The sequence below is a fragment of the Salvelinus fontinalis genome, chromosome 15 (genome assembly GCF_029448725.1).
Source record: "Salvelinus fontinalis isolate EN_2023a chromosome 15, ASM2944872v1, whole genome shotgun sequence".
NCBI classification, from domain to species: domain Eukaryota; kingdom Metazoa; phylum Chordata; class Actinopteri; order Salmoniformes; family Salmonidae; genus Salvelinus; species Salvelinus fontinalis.
In genome coordinates, this window is record NC_074679.1 from 14,774,190 (window position 1) to 14,788,591 (window position 14,402).

Consider the following 14,402-nt stretch of genomic DNA (forward strand, 5'->3'; position numbering starts at 1 on the left):
TTGGCCTGCAATTTCTTAGGCTGGTAACTCTAATGAACTTACTGTGTCTAATCCCTTACATCTTTACCCCATACCAACAGATGTGGGATACGCACACACAAACATACTCATACACACTCGACCCCTTTCTCCCACAAACAACCACAAGCTCAGATGTTCAACATTTTTCCATCCCCGAGCCCAACTCAAGAAAGGACTTAATGGGCAAATGCATATACAGTTGCAGCTTTTTGAGAAGGCATGCAAAATTTGCAGGCATGCAAAATTTAGCAAAAATGTAGTAAAAATTGAGAGATTTTATTAACCAATGATAAGTCCTAGCTGATGGAGCTCAGACACACCCCTATACCCTGAAACACTCACACGCTGGTCCCCCGTTTTGACCATTTTCCCAAGCATCTCCGTGCTGTCAGACCTTTGATTATTTGTGCAAACAGGGCCACAGTAATTTGCCCCCCTTTCTGATTATCTGAGTGTGACCCCCTCCCAGTGGGTTACTGCAGCTAGTGTTGCCAGCACTGCTACTACCTGGGTGGGGGCACCCCACCGGAATCCCCACTGGCTAGGTACAAGGTCGTCAAGGTTCTCATTAGCAGCTTTGAGAATGTCCTTGTATATTATGCTCTCCCATCAGGGGGGCTTGGCTTTGTAGGACCAACCCTGCCAGGCAGGCTCAGCATCTTGAGGGGGCTGTGCTGTTCCAGTGGCTCTCTGACTGCATTCATCTTTCTGTTTTGGCTGCGTATAGACTACTTACATTAGGCCCATAAAACAGATAAGGACTTAGTGTATGGGTCGCTCAGGTGGGTGTCTAGGGTATAGTGTTGGGGACTATACATGGGCTCTGGGATATGCAACCATTTTCCTCTTTCTCTCACTTAACTCCACACTTTTCCAAACACAAAAACACACACCCCACCTTCCATCACAATACACTTGCACATACCCACATACTGTGCCTTCTATGTCCCCTGTTTGCTGTGTTTTATCTCTACCATGTTGATTGAGTACTTTTGTGTTCTGGTTCCTTATATTAGATGTATTATTTAGCTAATTATGTTTTCTTCTAATGCTGACTTATCTATTTAATACTAATTATACTTTATTCTAATGCTGTCTTATCTATTTAATACTAATTATGTTTTCTTCTAATGCTGTCTTATCTATTTAATACTAATTATGCTTTCTTCTAATGCTGTCTTATCTATTTTATACTAATTATGTTTTCTTCTAATACTGTCTTATCTATTTAATACTAATTAAGTCAAATTCTAATTATTTGAAAGATTCCTTATCTTGATTGGGATGGTGTAGTTGTAGTTTATTTTTGTATTAATTGTTGTTTTTTATTGTTTTCCTACATATTTTGTGATTACAATCCCTACCATGGATAGTATTGGGTGTTCCATTATTCGACTCCTCTATGGGAACTTTGTAATATTTAGAATAGCCATAGAATAGTCTTTGTTTCCCAGAAAATGTGGTTATATACAGTTTATTGATTACGAAAGCTACACGTTTCCCTTTTTAATCTATTCTGCTTGAAGATTGGGTACAGAACTTTGCGCCGTTCTGCAATTTCCTTCAAGAACTGATCATTAATTCCTATTTTCAGGCCAGCAAGTCTTTTACTCAGGCTTTTAACCATTTATTTTATCTCTGAAGAATGCAAATTTGGCAGTGATTGGGTGCTCATATCTTTTTCTGAAACGCTGTACACGTTCGAGTTAAATTTTGTCGACACCCATCACCTGGGCTCTGTAGCGCTGTAAAATAGAATTATTCTACCACACTTTCAGGATCTTCACCCTTCTTTTACTTTGATAGCAGTAAGTATCAGATGTTTTCTCATAGACCTAGTCTATGAAACGTTTGTTTCAATCTCATTGACTGTACCTTTCAGCTTGTTTGTTTGTTTCTCCATTGTAACAGCGTATTCGTCACTCATCTCCAGGCTCGCCTTCAACTCCTTTATATCTTTACTGACTAATTCATGTATGCACAGTTTATCATTGATCGATTTTAACAGATCTCCTTACCATTCCCGGTTGTGAAAAGCATAAATCATCTGTGTCCGTCAAGGAGTCGCGTTTTCTTTTGGGGATTGGTTCTCCATGTTTACCCTCTGTTATGTTTGGATGTTGATTGTTTTGGTATGTTGGTCGATACATTTCTCTAGCCTTATAATTTGTTTTGTGTTGTTATTATTAGATTGTCATCTGCACCGAGGTGTTCAGTCCACATTACTTTGCCCATGTTAAGTTCTTAGTGATGTAGACGCCAAGGAACTTGAAGCTTTCGACCCGCTCCACAACAGCCCCGTCGATGTGGATGGGGCCTGCTCTTCCCTCTTTCTCCTATAGTCCCCGATCAGCTCCTTGGTCTTACTGACGTTGAGGGAGAGGTTGTCGTCCTGGCACCACACTGCTAAGTCTCTGACCTCCTCCCTGTATGCTGTTTTATCGCCATCGGTGATCAGGCCTACCACCGTTGTGTCGTCAGTAAACTTGATGATGGCTTTGGATTTGTGCTTGGCCACGGAGTCATGGGTGAACAGGGAGTACAGAAGGGGACTAAGCACACACCCCTGAGGGGCCCCCGTGTTGAGGGTCAGTGTGGCGGAGGTGTTGTTGCCTACCCTCACCACATGGGGCCGGCCTGTCAGGAAGTCCAGCATCCAGCTGCAGAAGGAGGTGTTCAGTCCCAGGGTCCCTAGCTTGGTGATTAACTTGGAGGGGACTATGGTGTTGAATGCTGAGCTGTAGTCTATCAACAGCCTTCTCACATAGTTATTTCCCCTCTTGTCCAGGTGGGAGAGAGCAGTGTGAAGAGCAATTGAAATTGTGTCATCTGTGGATCTGTTGAGGTGGTATGTGAATTGGAGTTGGTCTAGGGTGTCTGAGATGATAGTGTTGATGTGTGTCATGACCAGCCTTTCAAATCACTTCATAATTACAGATGTGAGTGCTACAGGGGACATAGTCATGTCAGAAGGTTACCTTGGAACTATTGGGAACAGGGACAATAGTGGTCAGTTTGAAACATGTTGGGATAACAGAGTGGGACAAGGAGAGATTGTAAATGTCTGTGAAGACGCCTGACAGCTGGTCATGCTTTGAGAGACGCGCCCTGGTATTCAGTCATCTGATTGTTAACCTCTTTAAACGTTTTGCTCATATCGGCCACAGAGAGCGAGATCACACAGTCATCTGGAGATCACACAGTCATCTGGCGCAGGAGATGTGTTGGTAGAAGTGAGGTGGTGTAATTAGCTAAATTGTTGCTTACTCATTGATCTGCAACCAAACGCATTTGAATGCTGCCAAAGACTCTCACACAACAGTCGATCAGCTATCCAGCTCAAAGGGCTGACGTCACTATCAACAGAGATGCTATTTAGTGTGAATGACGCAATGCTCACCTACTCATTTATTGGCCACATGGTGTTTGGGACAATTCCGGGCTGTCACACGGGCGTCACTGTGCGCTGAGCTGGTCAGTTAATACAAATGATGTATCTATCCACCATAACAGTTGTTACCCTGGACTTAGTGTGATGGCACCATGCTGTTAGTGACCACAGTGTCACACTGAGTCTGTCTGTTGACCAGCAGAGACCGCCTTTGTCATGGTGGTCACAGGGACAGAAAGGTGACCAGTGACTCTCTGGCCAGTTATCCACTCTAATAAATTGAATATTTTAGGACAATTCTTATGTGTATGAGATGAGTGCATGTGTGTATGCTTGTTGTATGTTTGTGTTGATGTTTACATGTGTCTTTATCTTAGTGTGTGTGTGTATGCTTGTTGTGTCTGTGTGTTGATGTTTACATGTCTCTTCATCTTAGTGTGTGTGTATTTGTCTTGATATTCATCTGTCTGTGTGTGTGTGTGTGTGTCTGTGTGTGTGTGTGTGTGTGTGTGTGTGTGTGTGTGTGTGTGTGTGTGTGTGTGTGTGTGTGTGTGTGTGTGTGTGTGTGTGTGTGTGTGTGTGTGTGTGTGTGTGTGTGTGTGTGTGTGTGTGTGTGTGTGTGTGTGTGATCTCCTCTGTTAGCCCACCTTCCACTCTGGAAGGTGACCAGTGCCCCTGTCCCTCCCTGGCCAGTCATCCATTCCTCTGGAAGGTGACCAGTGCCCCTGTCCCTCCCTGGCCAGTCATCCATTCCTCTGGAAGGTGACCTATACCCCTGTCCCTAGCCAGTCATCCATTCCTCTGGAAGGTGGCCTATACCCCTGTCCCTAGCCAGTCATCCATTCCTCTGGAAGATGACCTACATTTGAAATCGGAAGTTTACATACCTTAGCCAAATACGTTTAAACTCAGTTTTTCCACAATTCCTGACATTTAATCCTCGTAAACATTCCCTGTCTTAGGTCAGTTAGGATCACCACTTTATTTTAAGAATGTGAAATGTCAGAATAATAGTATGGAGAATGATTTATTTCAGCTTTTATTTCTTTCATCACATTCCCAGTGGGTCAGAAGTTAACATACACTCAATTAGTATTTGGTAGCATTGCCTTTAAATTGTTTAACTTGGGTCAAACGTTTCGTGTAGCCTTCCACAAGCTTCCCACAATAAGTTGGCTGAATTTCGGCCCATTCCTCCTGACAGAGCTGGTGTAACTGAGTCAGGTTTGTAGACCACCTTGCTCGCACACGCTTTTTCATTTCTGCCCACAAACTTTCTATAGAATTGAGGTCAGGGCTTTGTGATGGCCATTCAAATACCTTGACTTTGTTGTCCTTAATCGATTTTGCCACAACTTTGGAAGTATGTTTGGGGTCATTGTCCATTTGGAAGACCCATTTGCGACCAAGCTTTAACTTCCTGATTGATGTCTTGAGATGTTGCTTCAATATATCCACATAATTGTCCTGCCTCATGATGCCATCTATTTTGTAAAGTGTACCAGTCCCTCCTGCATCAAAGCACCCCCACAACATGATGCTGCCACCCCCGTGCTTCACGATTGGGATGGTGTTCTTCGGCTTGCAAGCCTCCCCCTTTTTCCTCCAAACATAACGATGGTCATTATGGCCAAACAATTATATTTTTGTTTCATCAGACCAGAGGACATTTCTCCAAAAAGTCTGATCTTTGTTCCCATGTGTAGTTGCAAACCGTAGTCTGGCTTTTTTATGTCAGTTTTGGAGCAGTGGCTTCTTCCTTGCTGAGCGGCCTTTCAGGTTATGTCGATATAGGACTCATTTTACTGTGGATATAGATACTTTTGTACCTGTTTCCTCCAGCATCTTCACAAGGTCCTTTGCTGACCCACTGCAATTGTGATACAGTGAATTATAAGTGAAATAATCTGTCTGTAAACAATTGTTGGAAAAATGACTTGTGTCATGCTCAAAGTAGATGTCCTAACCGACTTGCCAAAACTATAGTTTGTTAACAGGATATGTGTGGAGTGGTTCAAAAACAAGTTTTAATGACTCCAACGTAAGTGTATGTAAACTTCTGACTTCAACTGTATACCCCTGTCCCTAGCCAGTCATCCATTCCTGTGTCCAGTGTCCTGCAGCCAGCCAGTGGGCACCAAGCCAGTGGGCACCAAGCCAGTGGGCATCAAGCCAGTGGGCATAAGGCCTCCATTGTGCTTCCTGCTGCAGGATTGGGTCTCTACTCAACCCATCATTCAACAACAGACACTCTTATGACGGAGACATTTTTTTTCCTGTTTCTTACCAGGCCACTGATTCCACTATGCTGTAACTCTATTTGTCAAAATACAATTTATCAGTAAGAAAGACGGTGGTCTTGGCAAAAGTGACAATTTGAATGAACGTTGTCTATTTTCAGTAAAGCCTAAAAAGAACCGTTTAATTTACACCCTGCTCCATCAAGTGCACTCAATCACAGAATCAAAGTTTCTCCATGTATGTGGAATATGATTTGCTTGCTCTCCACAGAACATCTCTATTTGAACTCAATAAGAATTATCAAATATGATTGGCTGAATCAGTTTGAGTGGGTGGATCTAAAGTGTCTTTATATTTGGGGCCAAGACGTGATCTACATCAGCCTCAGATGAAACGTCTCCATTTCTCTCCCCGCTCTTCCTTCCCTCCTCTCCCTCTCTTTCATTACATCTTTGTCTCTCCACCCACTCTCCCTCTCTATCTGTCTTTCTCTCCTGCTCCCTCTCTCATCTCTCCTCCCCTCTCCCTCTCTTTCATTACATCTTTCTGTCTCTCCACCCACTCTCCCTCTCTATCTGTCTTTCTCTCCTGCTCCCTCTCTCATCTCTCCTCCCCTCTCCCTCTCTTCCATTAGATGTCCGTGCTGCCAGGGAGCAGATGCACATTGGAGGAGTGGCCTATCCCACGCTGCCCCTGCAGGACGTGCCAGCCCACGCCCCCTCCTCTTTCGGCCAGCACTCGGCCGCCTGCTCTCCCACAGGCTCCTACGTTGGTTCCCTGCCCCCCCCAGGGCTTCTGCCCCCCCAGCCCCACAGCAGTTACTACAGCATGCCTGCCCCCCAGCACCCCTTCTACACCCGGGTGAGACGTCAACACAACACAGCAGCAGACAGGCAGATGACTGCACCTGAACGTAGCTCAGTACACATTAATTTAGTATACAGTAGAGTACCGAAGGTTTGTTCAACATACTTCAGAATACCAGTAAACCGGTGTGCCTGGCACCTACTACCATATCCTGTTTAAAGGCACTTAAATATTTTGTCTTGCCCATTCATACCTTAGTATAAAAATAATCACAGTGCAGTTGTACCTACCTCAGTTTACCTTCGCATACACACAGGACTTGGTTACTAAGTGATGGTTACTTACCTCTGTTTGTTAATGTGACTGCCCAGCTACCTCAGAGCACCGACCTCACAAGACAGGGCCGTTTACTCACTTAACCTCATTTTGAAATATGACAGTGCTGACCTCGTCTTGAAAAAAAGACTCTTCACAGTTCTGGGGTTACTGTAGATATACACTGAGTGTACCAAAAATTGTTCCACTTCCCCCCCCCCCACCCCCCCACACACCTTTTGCCTTCAGAACAGCCTCAGTTCGTCAGGGCATGGACTCTACAAGATGTTGAAAGTGTTCCACAGGGATGCTGGCCCATGTTGACTCCAATGCTTCCCACTGTTGTGTCAAGTTGGCTGGATGTCCTTTGGGTGGTGGACCATTCTTGATACACATGGGAAACTGTTGAGCATGAAAAACCCAGCAGCGTTGCAGTTCTTGACACAAACCGGTGCGCCTGTCACCTACTACCATACCCTGTTCAATGGCACTTAAATATTTTGTCTTGCCCATTCACCCTCTGAATGGCACACATACACATTCCATGTCTCAATTGTCTCAAGGCTTACAAGTATTTCTTTAACCAGTCTCCTCCCCTTCATCTACACTGATTGAAGTGGATTTAACAAGTGACATCAAAAATGTATCATAGGTGAATCTAGGTGAAAGCTATGTCATGGAAAGAGCAGGTGTTCTTAATGTTTTGTATACTCAGTGTATGCGTATGAATGGTCCCTCATACAATCCACATGTTTTAACCATTCTCCATCTTCATCCTTCCTCTCTCTCTGGTTTCCATATAGCCCTATTTCCCCAATCATGTTTATCACCTTCCCCGGCATCAATACAGCTCCCATCTTCACCCTGCCCCAACCCAGTCACGCCCCTCCTTCAAAGCAGGCTACCCAAGGGACCCCAATGGGCTTGTAAGTACAGAGCTGCCTGTCAGTAGTACACCTAGCACTAGTAGCTAGTCAGTAGATAGTAGTCATAGTAACCGTTTCTTTGCAACGATTACTTTTACAATTGTTTTGATTCTGTTTGACAATATTATTTGTGAAACACGTGTTCACCTTTCTACATTTTCTCAACACTTTTATTTTCCTCCCCCCAAAAATTCTCTTTGTGTTCTTCATTGCAATGAATACGATCCGGTTAATGCAGCGGGTCAGTGGGTCAGCAGGTGGTCTGTGTCTTCAGGTCCGTTGTGTAAGCCTGTATGAAATGAACCCCTTTCACTCTCCAAGGAGTTTGTGTCGACATGTGTTTTTTACCCCCCTATACACCCCAATCTTATTTTGCTCCAGCTCTAGTTTAGGTTATTCCTATACTAAACGCCCCTTGACCCACCCCGTGCCTCGTTCTGTGCCCATGTCAGGATGTAATTGCTGAGGATCCCAGAGAGGGCCTCCCCTCCCCCACTACCCCCCCTATGGTAACACGACAGGCTGGTGTGGAGCGTTGGCATTAGCTGAAGCATCTGTGTCCTTTCATCTTCTTGACTGTTACGACTCGCCACACACAAACACACACAAACTCACCAAAAGGCTATGCACTCACACACATGGCTAACCTTGTCCATCAACCAGATACACTAACATGGTTTGGAAAGCTAACAGGGTATGTCAGTGACAATGTCATGTCTCATGTTGACTAGTTGCACCGGTGGCTCCCATGTTTGTGGCCTGCTCTGGACCTAAGTGTAATAGCTCAGTCCTGTATGAATGTGAGTCTCATTGTCCAGGAGTGAACTAACCACCATGCGAGTGCGCCCGCTCCCATTCTACATAGGAAGCATGTTCATATAGGACTAGTTCACAGGAAGGTCGAAGTAAGTATAGATGAGTGGCGGTGCAGAGTTTCCCCTAGGATGTCTTTCAGCAGCGGTGGCAGAGATAGCGGGGGGATTGGGATCTTCCCTTTTTTTTGCAGTGGCGGCCACGATTTAGCAGCACCGGTGCGCAACTGCTAGATGCACATAGGGGAAATACTGATAATGTAATTACATGGTAATCAGTCATAGGGAAAACACTGATGATGTAATTACGTGGTAATCAGTCATAGGGGAAACACTGATAATGTAATTACGTGGTAATCAGTCATAGGGAAAACACTGATGATGTAATTACGTGGTAATCAGTCATAGGGGAAACACTGATAATGTAATTACGTGGTAATCAGTCATAGGGGAAACACTGATAATGTAATTACGTGGTAATCAGTCATAGGGGAAACACTGATAATGTAATTACGTGGTAATCAGTCATAGGGAAAACACTGATGATGTAATTACGTGGTAATCAGTCATAGGGGAAACACTGATAATGTAATTACGTGGTAATCAGTCATAGGGGAAACACTGATAATGTAATTACGTGGTAATCAGTCATAGGGGAAACACTGATAATGTAATTACGTGGTAATCAGTCATAGGGGAAACACTGATAATGTAATTTCGTGGTAATCAGTCATAGGGGAAACACTGATGATGTAATTACGTGGTAATCAGTCATAGGGGAAACACTGATAATGTAATTACGTGATAATCAGTCATAGGGGAAACACTGATAATGTAATTACGTGGTAATCAGTCATAGGGGAGACACTGATAATGTAATTACGTGGTAATCAGTCATAGGGGAAACACTGATAATGTAATTACGTGGTAATCAGTCATGGATATACACTGATGATGTAATTTTTTATTTTATTTTTTTATTTCACCTTTATTTAACCAGGTAGGCTAGTTGAGAACAAGTTCTCATTTGCAACTGCGACCTGGCCAAGATAAAGCATAGCAGTGTGAACAGACAACAACACAGAGTTACACATGGAGTAAACAATAAACAAGTCAATAACATGGTAGAAAAAAAAAAAAGAGAATCTATATACAATGTGTGCAAAAGGCATGAGGTAGGCAATAAATCGAGTAATTACAATTTAGCAGATTAACACTGGAGTGATAAATCATCAGATGATCATGTGCAAGAAGAGATACTGGTGTGCAAAAGAGCAGAAAAGTAAATAAAATAAAAGCAGTATGGGGGGTGAGGTAGGTAAATTGGGTGGGTAGTTTACAGATGGACTATGTACAGCTGCAGCGATCGGTTAGCTGCTCGGATAGCAGATTTTTAAAGTTGTTGAGGGAGATAAAAGTCTCCAACTTCAGAGATTTTTGCAATTCGTTCCAGTCGCAGGCAGCAGAGAACTGGAAGGAAAGGCGTCCAAATGAGGTTTTGGCTTTAGGGATGATCAGTGAGATACACCTGCTGGAGCACGTGCTACGGGTGGGTGTAGCCATCGTGACCAGTGAACTGAGATAAGGCGGCACTTTACCTAGCATAGCCTTGTAGATGACCTGGAGCCAGTGGGTCTGACGACGAACATGTAGCGAGGGCCAGCCGACTAGGGCATACAGGTCGCAGTGGTGGGTCGTATAAGGTGCTTTAGTAACAAAACGGATGGCACTGTGATAAACTGCATCCAGTTTGCTGAGTAGAGTATTGGAAGCTATTTTGTAGATGACATCGCCGAAGTCGAGGATCGGTAGGATAGTCAGTTTTACTAGGGTAAGTTTGGCGGCGTGGTAATTACGTGGTAATCAGTCATAGGGGAAACACTGATGATGTAATTATGTAGTAATCAGTCATAGGGGAGACACTGATAATGTAATTACGTGGTAATCAGTCATAGGGGACACACTGATAATGTAATTACGTGGTAATCAGTCATAGGGGAAACACTGATAATGTAATTACGTGGTAATCAGTCATGGAGATACACTGATGATGTAATTACGTGGTAATCAGTCATAGGGGAAACACTGATGATGTAATTACGTGGTAATCAGTCATAGGGGAAACACTGATAATGTAATTACGTGGTAATCAGTCATAGGGGAGACACTGATAATGTAATTACGTAGTAATCAGTCATGGAGATACACTGATGATGTAATTACGTGGTAATCAGTCATAGGGGAAACACTGATGATGTAATTACGTGGTAATCAGTCATAGGGGAAACACTGATAATGTAATTACGTGGTAATCAGTCATAGGGGAGACACAGATAATGTAATTACGTGGTAATCAGTCATAGGGGAGACACTGATAATGTAATTACGTGGTAATCAGTCATAGGGGAAACACTGATAATGTAATTACGTGGTAATCAGTCATAGGGGAGACACTGATGATGTAATTACGTGGTAATCAGTCATAGGGGAAACACTGATAATGTAATTACGTGGTAATCAGTCATAGGGGAAACACTGATGATGTAATTACGTGGTAATCAGTCATAGGGGAAACACTGATAATGTAATTACGTGGTAATCAGTCATAGGGGAAACACTGATAATGTAATTACGTGGTAATCAGTCATAGGGGAAACACTGATGATGTAATTACGTTGTAATCAGTCATAGGGGAAACACTGATAATGTAATTACGTGGTAATCAGTCATAGGGGAAACACTGATGATGTAATTACGTGGTAATCAGTCATAGGGGAGACACTGATAATGTAATTACGTGGTAATGAGTCATAGGGGAAACACTGATAATGTAATTACGTGGTAATCAGTCATAGGGGAGACACTGATAATGTAATTACGTGGTAATCAGTCATAGGGGAAACACTGATGATGTAATTACGTGGTAATCAGTCATAGGGGAGACACTGATAATGTAATTACGTGGTAATCAGTCATAGGGGAAACACTGATGATGTAATTACGTGGTAATCAGTCATAGGGGAGACACTGATAATGTAATTACGTGGTAATCAGTCATAGGGGAAACACTGATGATGTAATTACGTGGTAATCAGTCATAGGGAAAACACTGATAATGTAATTACGTGGTAATCAGTCATAGGGGAAACACTGATAATGTAATTACGTGGTAATCAGTCATAGGGGAAACACTGATGATGTAATTACGTGGTAATCAGTCATAGGGAAAACACTGATAATGTAATTACGTGGTAATCAGTCATAGGGGAGACACTGATAATGTAATTACGTGGTAATCAGTCATGGATATACACATTATAAAAGGGGCAATATCTCAGCTTAGCTTTCCTTTGGTTCGTGCAGCATAACATGTATGACTGATCTCTTCACCATTGAAGCCCAACAGGACTAATATAGGCTCTCTGTCCCTACTGACCTCTCCATGTCTCTCCATCCCCATCACCCTCAGTATCCCACCAGAGCTTCTCTCTATATCCCTCTCATACTCTCTCCTCTCTATTGGTATGTGAATATATATAACACAATCTGTACATGTGTGCAGTGGGCAGCCTAGCGTAACTGCCTAGGCCTTGTTGATAGATAGCGTAGAGGCTATATCCCTATAGGTCTGGGTGAGGAGGGATTAGCATCAGAGGCTGGGGCCAGCAGCAGCACAATGAGCACAGAGCTTATCTCCTCACAGAAATGCTTTCTCCTTCCCCGGCCTCTGTTTCCTCTGTCTTCCTCATCCCTCTGCTCTGCCCACGCCCCGCACAGCCTCACCGGACTCTGTCTTCCTCTCTGTTTCCTCATCCCTCTGCTCTGGCAACACACCGCACTGCCTCACCGGCCTCTGTTTCCTCTCTGTTTCCTCATCCCTCTGCTCTGCCAACACACCGCACTGCCTCACCGGCCTCTGTTTCCTCTCTGTTTCCTCATCCCTCTGCTCTGCCAACACACCGCACTGCCTCAACGGCCTCTGTTTCCTCATCCCTCTGCTCTGCCCATGCCCCACACTGCTGGAATTACAGCCTTATCTCACACAGGGGTCTCTTGTCACACACACACACACTTGCGTGCCTATACAAACACACGTGTATACGTAATCACACACGCACTGGCACAGTGTAACACACAGTCAAACTTACACAGTCTGGGTGGAGGACCAGTTTTTAAGGCTTCCTCAAAGTGGAAACTTCTGCTTTTCTGTGTGGGGGATATCTCTCTTTCTCTCCTTACGCTTCTCTCTCTCTACAAACATCACGCTCTGTGCTGCTCGTCCTCTCTGCAAAGATTATCTTCTTAAAGCGCTCTATAAAAAATATATTTCATTTCCTCCTGTAATAATTCTGAACTAAATGGCTTCTCAGTTTCAGTCTTTGCTAGATGGGATGCTGTAAAAGTGCCTTTGCCCGCTGTGTTTCAAGATAAATGTTTTCTTGTCTAGTCTGACGTGAATGTGTCTACTGTTCTCTTGTGTTCTATGATGACTTCAGCATGTGGCCTAATGTCGTGCTCCTATCTGTCTGTCTGTCTGTCTCTACCTCTATTAATCTCTACCTCTCTGCCTGTCTGCCTCTCTGCCTCTCTGTCTGTTTGCCACTTGTCTCTCTGCCTTTCTGTCTATATGCCACTGTCTCTCTGCCTCTTTCTCTCTGCCTCTCTTTCTCCCCCCAAAGCAGTTGTCTCAGCCTTTCAGACCCAAGCAGGTACACTCATCTCTTTGGACTTCACCATCTCTAACTTTTTCACTCTTTCTACCTCACTACCTTTCTACCTCACTACCGTTCTACCTCACTACCGTTCTACCTCACTACCGTTCTACCTCACTACCGTTCTACCTCACTACCGTTCTACCTCACTATCTTTCTACCTCACTATCTTTCTACCTCACTATCTTTCTACCTCACTATCTTTCTACCTCACTATCTTTCTACCTCACTATCTTTCTACCTCACTATCTTTCTACCTCACTACCTCACTACCTCTCTACCTCACTACCTTTCTACCTCACTACCTTTCTACCTCACTACCCTTCTACCTCACTACCTTTCTACCTCACTACCTTTCTACCTCACTACCTTTCTACCTCACTACCTTTCTACCTCACTACCTTTCTACCTCACTACCTTTCTACCTCACTACCTTTCTACCTCACTACCTTTCTACCTCACTACCTTTCTACCTCACTACCTTTCTACCTCACTACCTTTCTACCTCACTACCTTTCTACCTCACTACCTTTCTACCTCACTATCTTTCTACCTCACTACATTTCTACCTCACTACATTTCTACCTCACTACATTTCTACCTCACTACATTTCTACCTCACTACATTTCTACCTCACTACCTTTCTACCTCACTACCTTTCTACCTCACTACCTGTCTACCTCACTACCTTTCTACCTCACTACATTTCTACCTCACTACCTTTCTACCTCACCTCCAACTAATATAACATGCCATGCTTTTCCCTCCACCTGTCATGCATTAGAAACATAGACAAGAACCTTCACCCAACTTCCATATAGCCCACCTCTACATATGATATATTTAAGCAATAAGGCCCGAGGGGGTGTGGTTATTGGCCAATATACAACGACTAAGGGCTGTTCTTATCCACGACGCAACGCGGAGTGCCTGGATACAGCCCTTAGCCGTGGTATATTGGCCATATACCACAAAGTCCAGAGATGCCTTATTAGTCAAGAATAGCCTTATTGCTATTATAAACTGTATACCACGGGTATGACGGCTAAGGGATGTATCCAGGCACTCCGCGTTGCGTCGTGCGTAAAGAACAGCCCTTAGCCGTGATATTTTGGCCATATACCACAAAGTCCAGAGATGCCTTATTGCTATTATAAACTGGTTAGCAATGTAATT

General features: G+C 43.8%; 1 protein-coding gene across 5 annotated transcripts in view; it reads left to right on the plus strand.

Moving 5' to 3' along the window:
• Positions 1 to 14,402, plus strand: part of LOC129811461 (kinase D-interacting substrate of 220 kDa B-like) — a 108,508-nt gene that overhangs the window by 87,709 nt on the left and 6,397 nt on the right. For 3 of the 5 annotated variants that reach the window (XM_055862787.1, XM_055862788.1, XM_055862786.1), the window contains exons 25-27: positions 6,288 to 6,514; positions 7,579 to 7,701; positions 8,154 to 8,210. In XM_055862787.1, the coding sequence (XP_055718762.1) occupies positions 6,288 to 6,514; positions 7,579 to 7,701; positions 8,154 to 8,210 (407 nt within the window). The remainder of the gene's footprint in view (positions 1 to 6,287; positions 6,515 to 7,578; positions 7,702 to 8,153; positions 8,211 to 14,402) is intronic. The other 2 variants (XM_055862789.1, XM_055862790.1) reach the window with 2 other exon arrangements.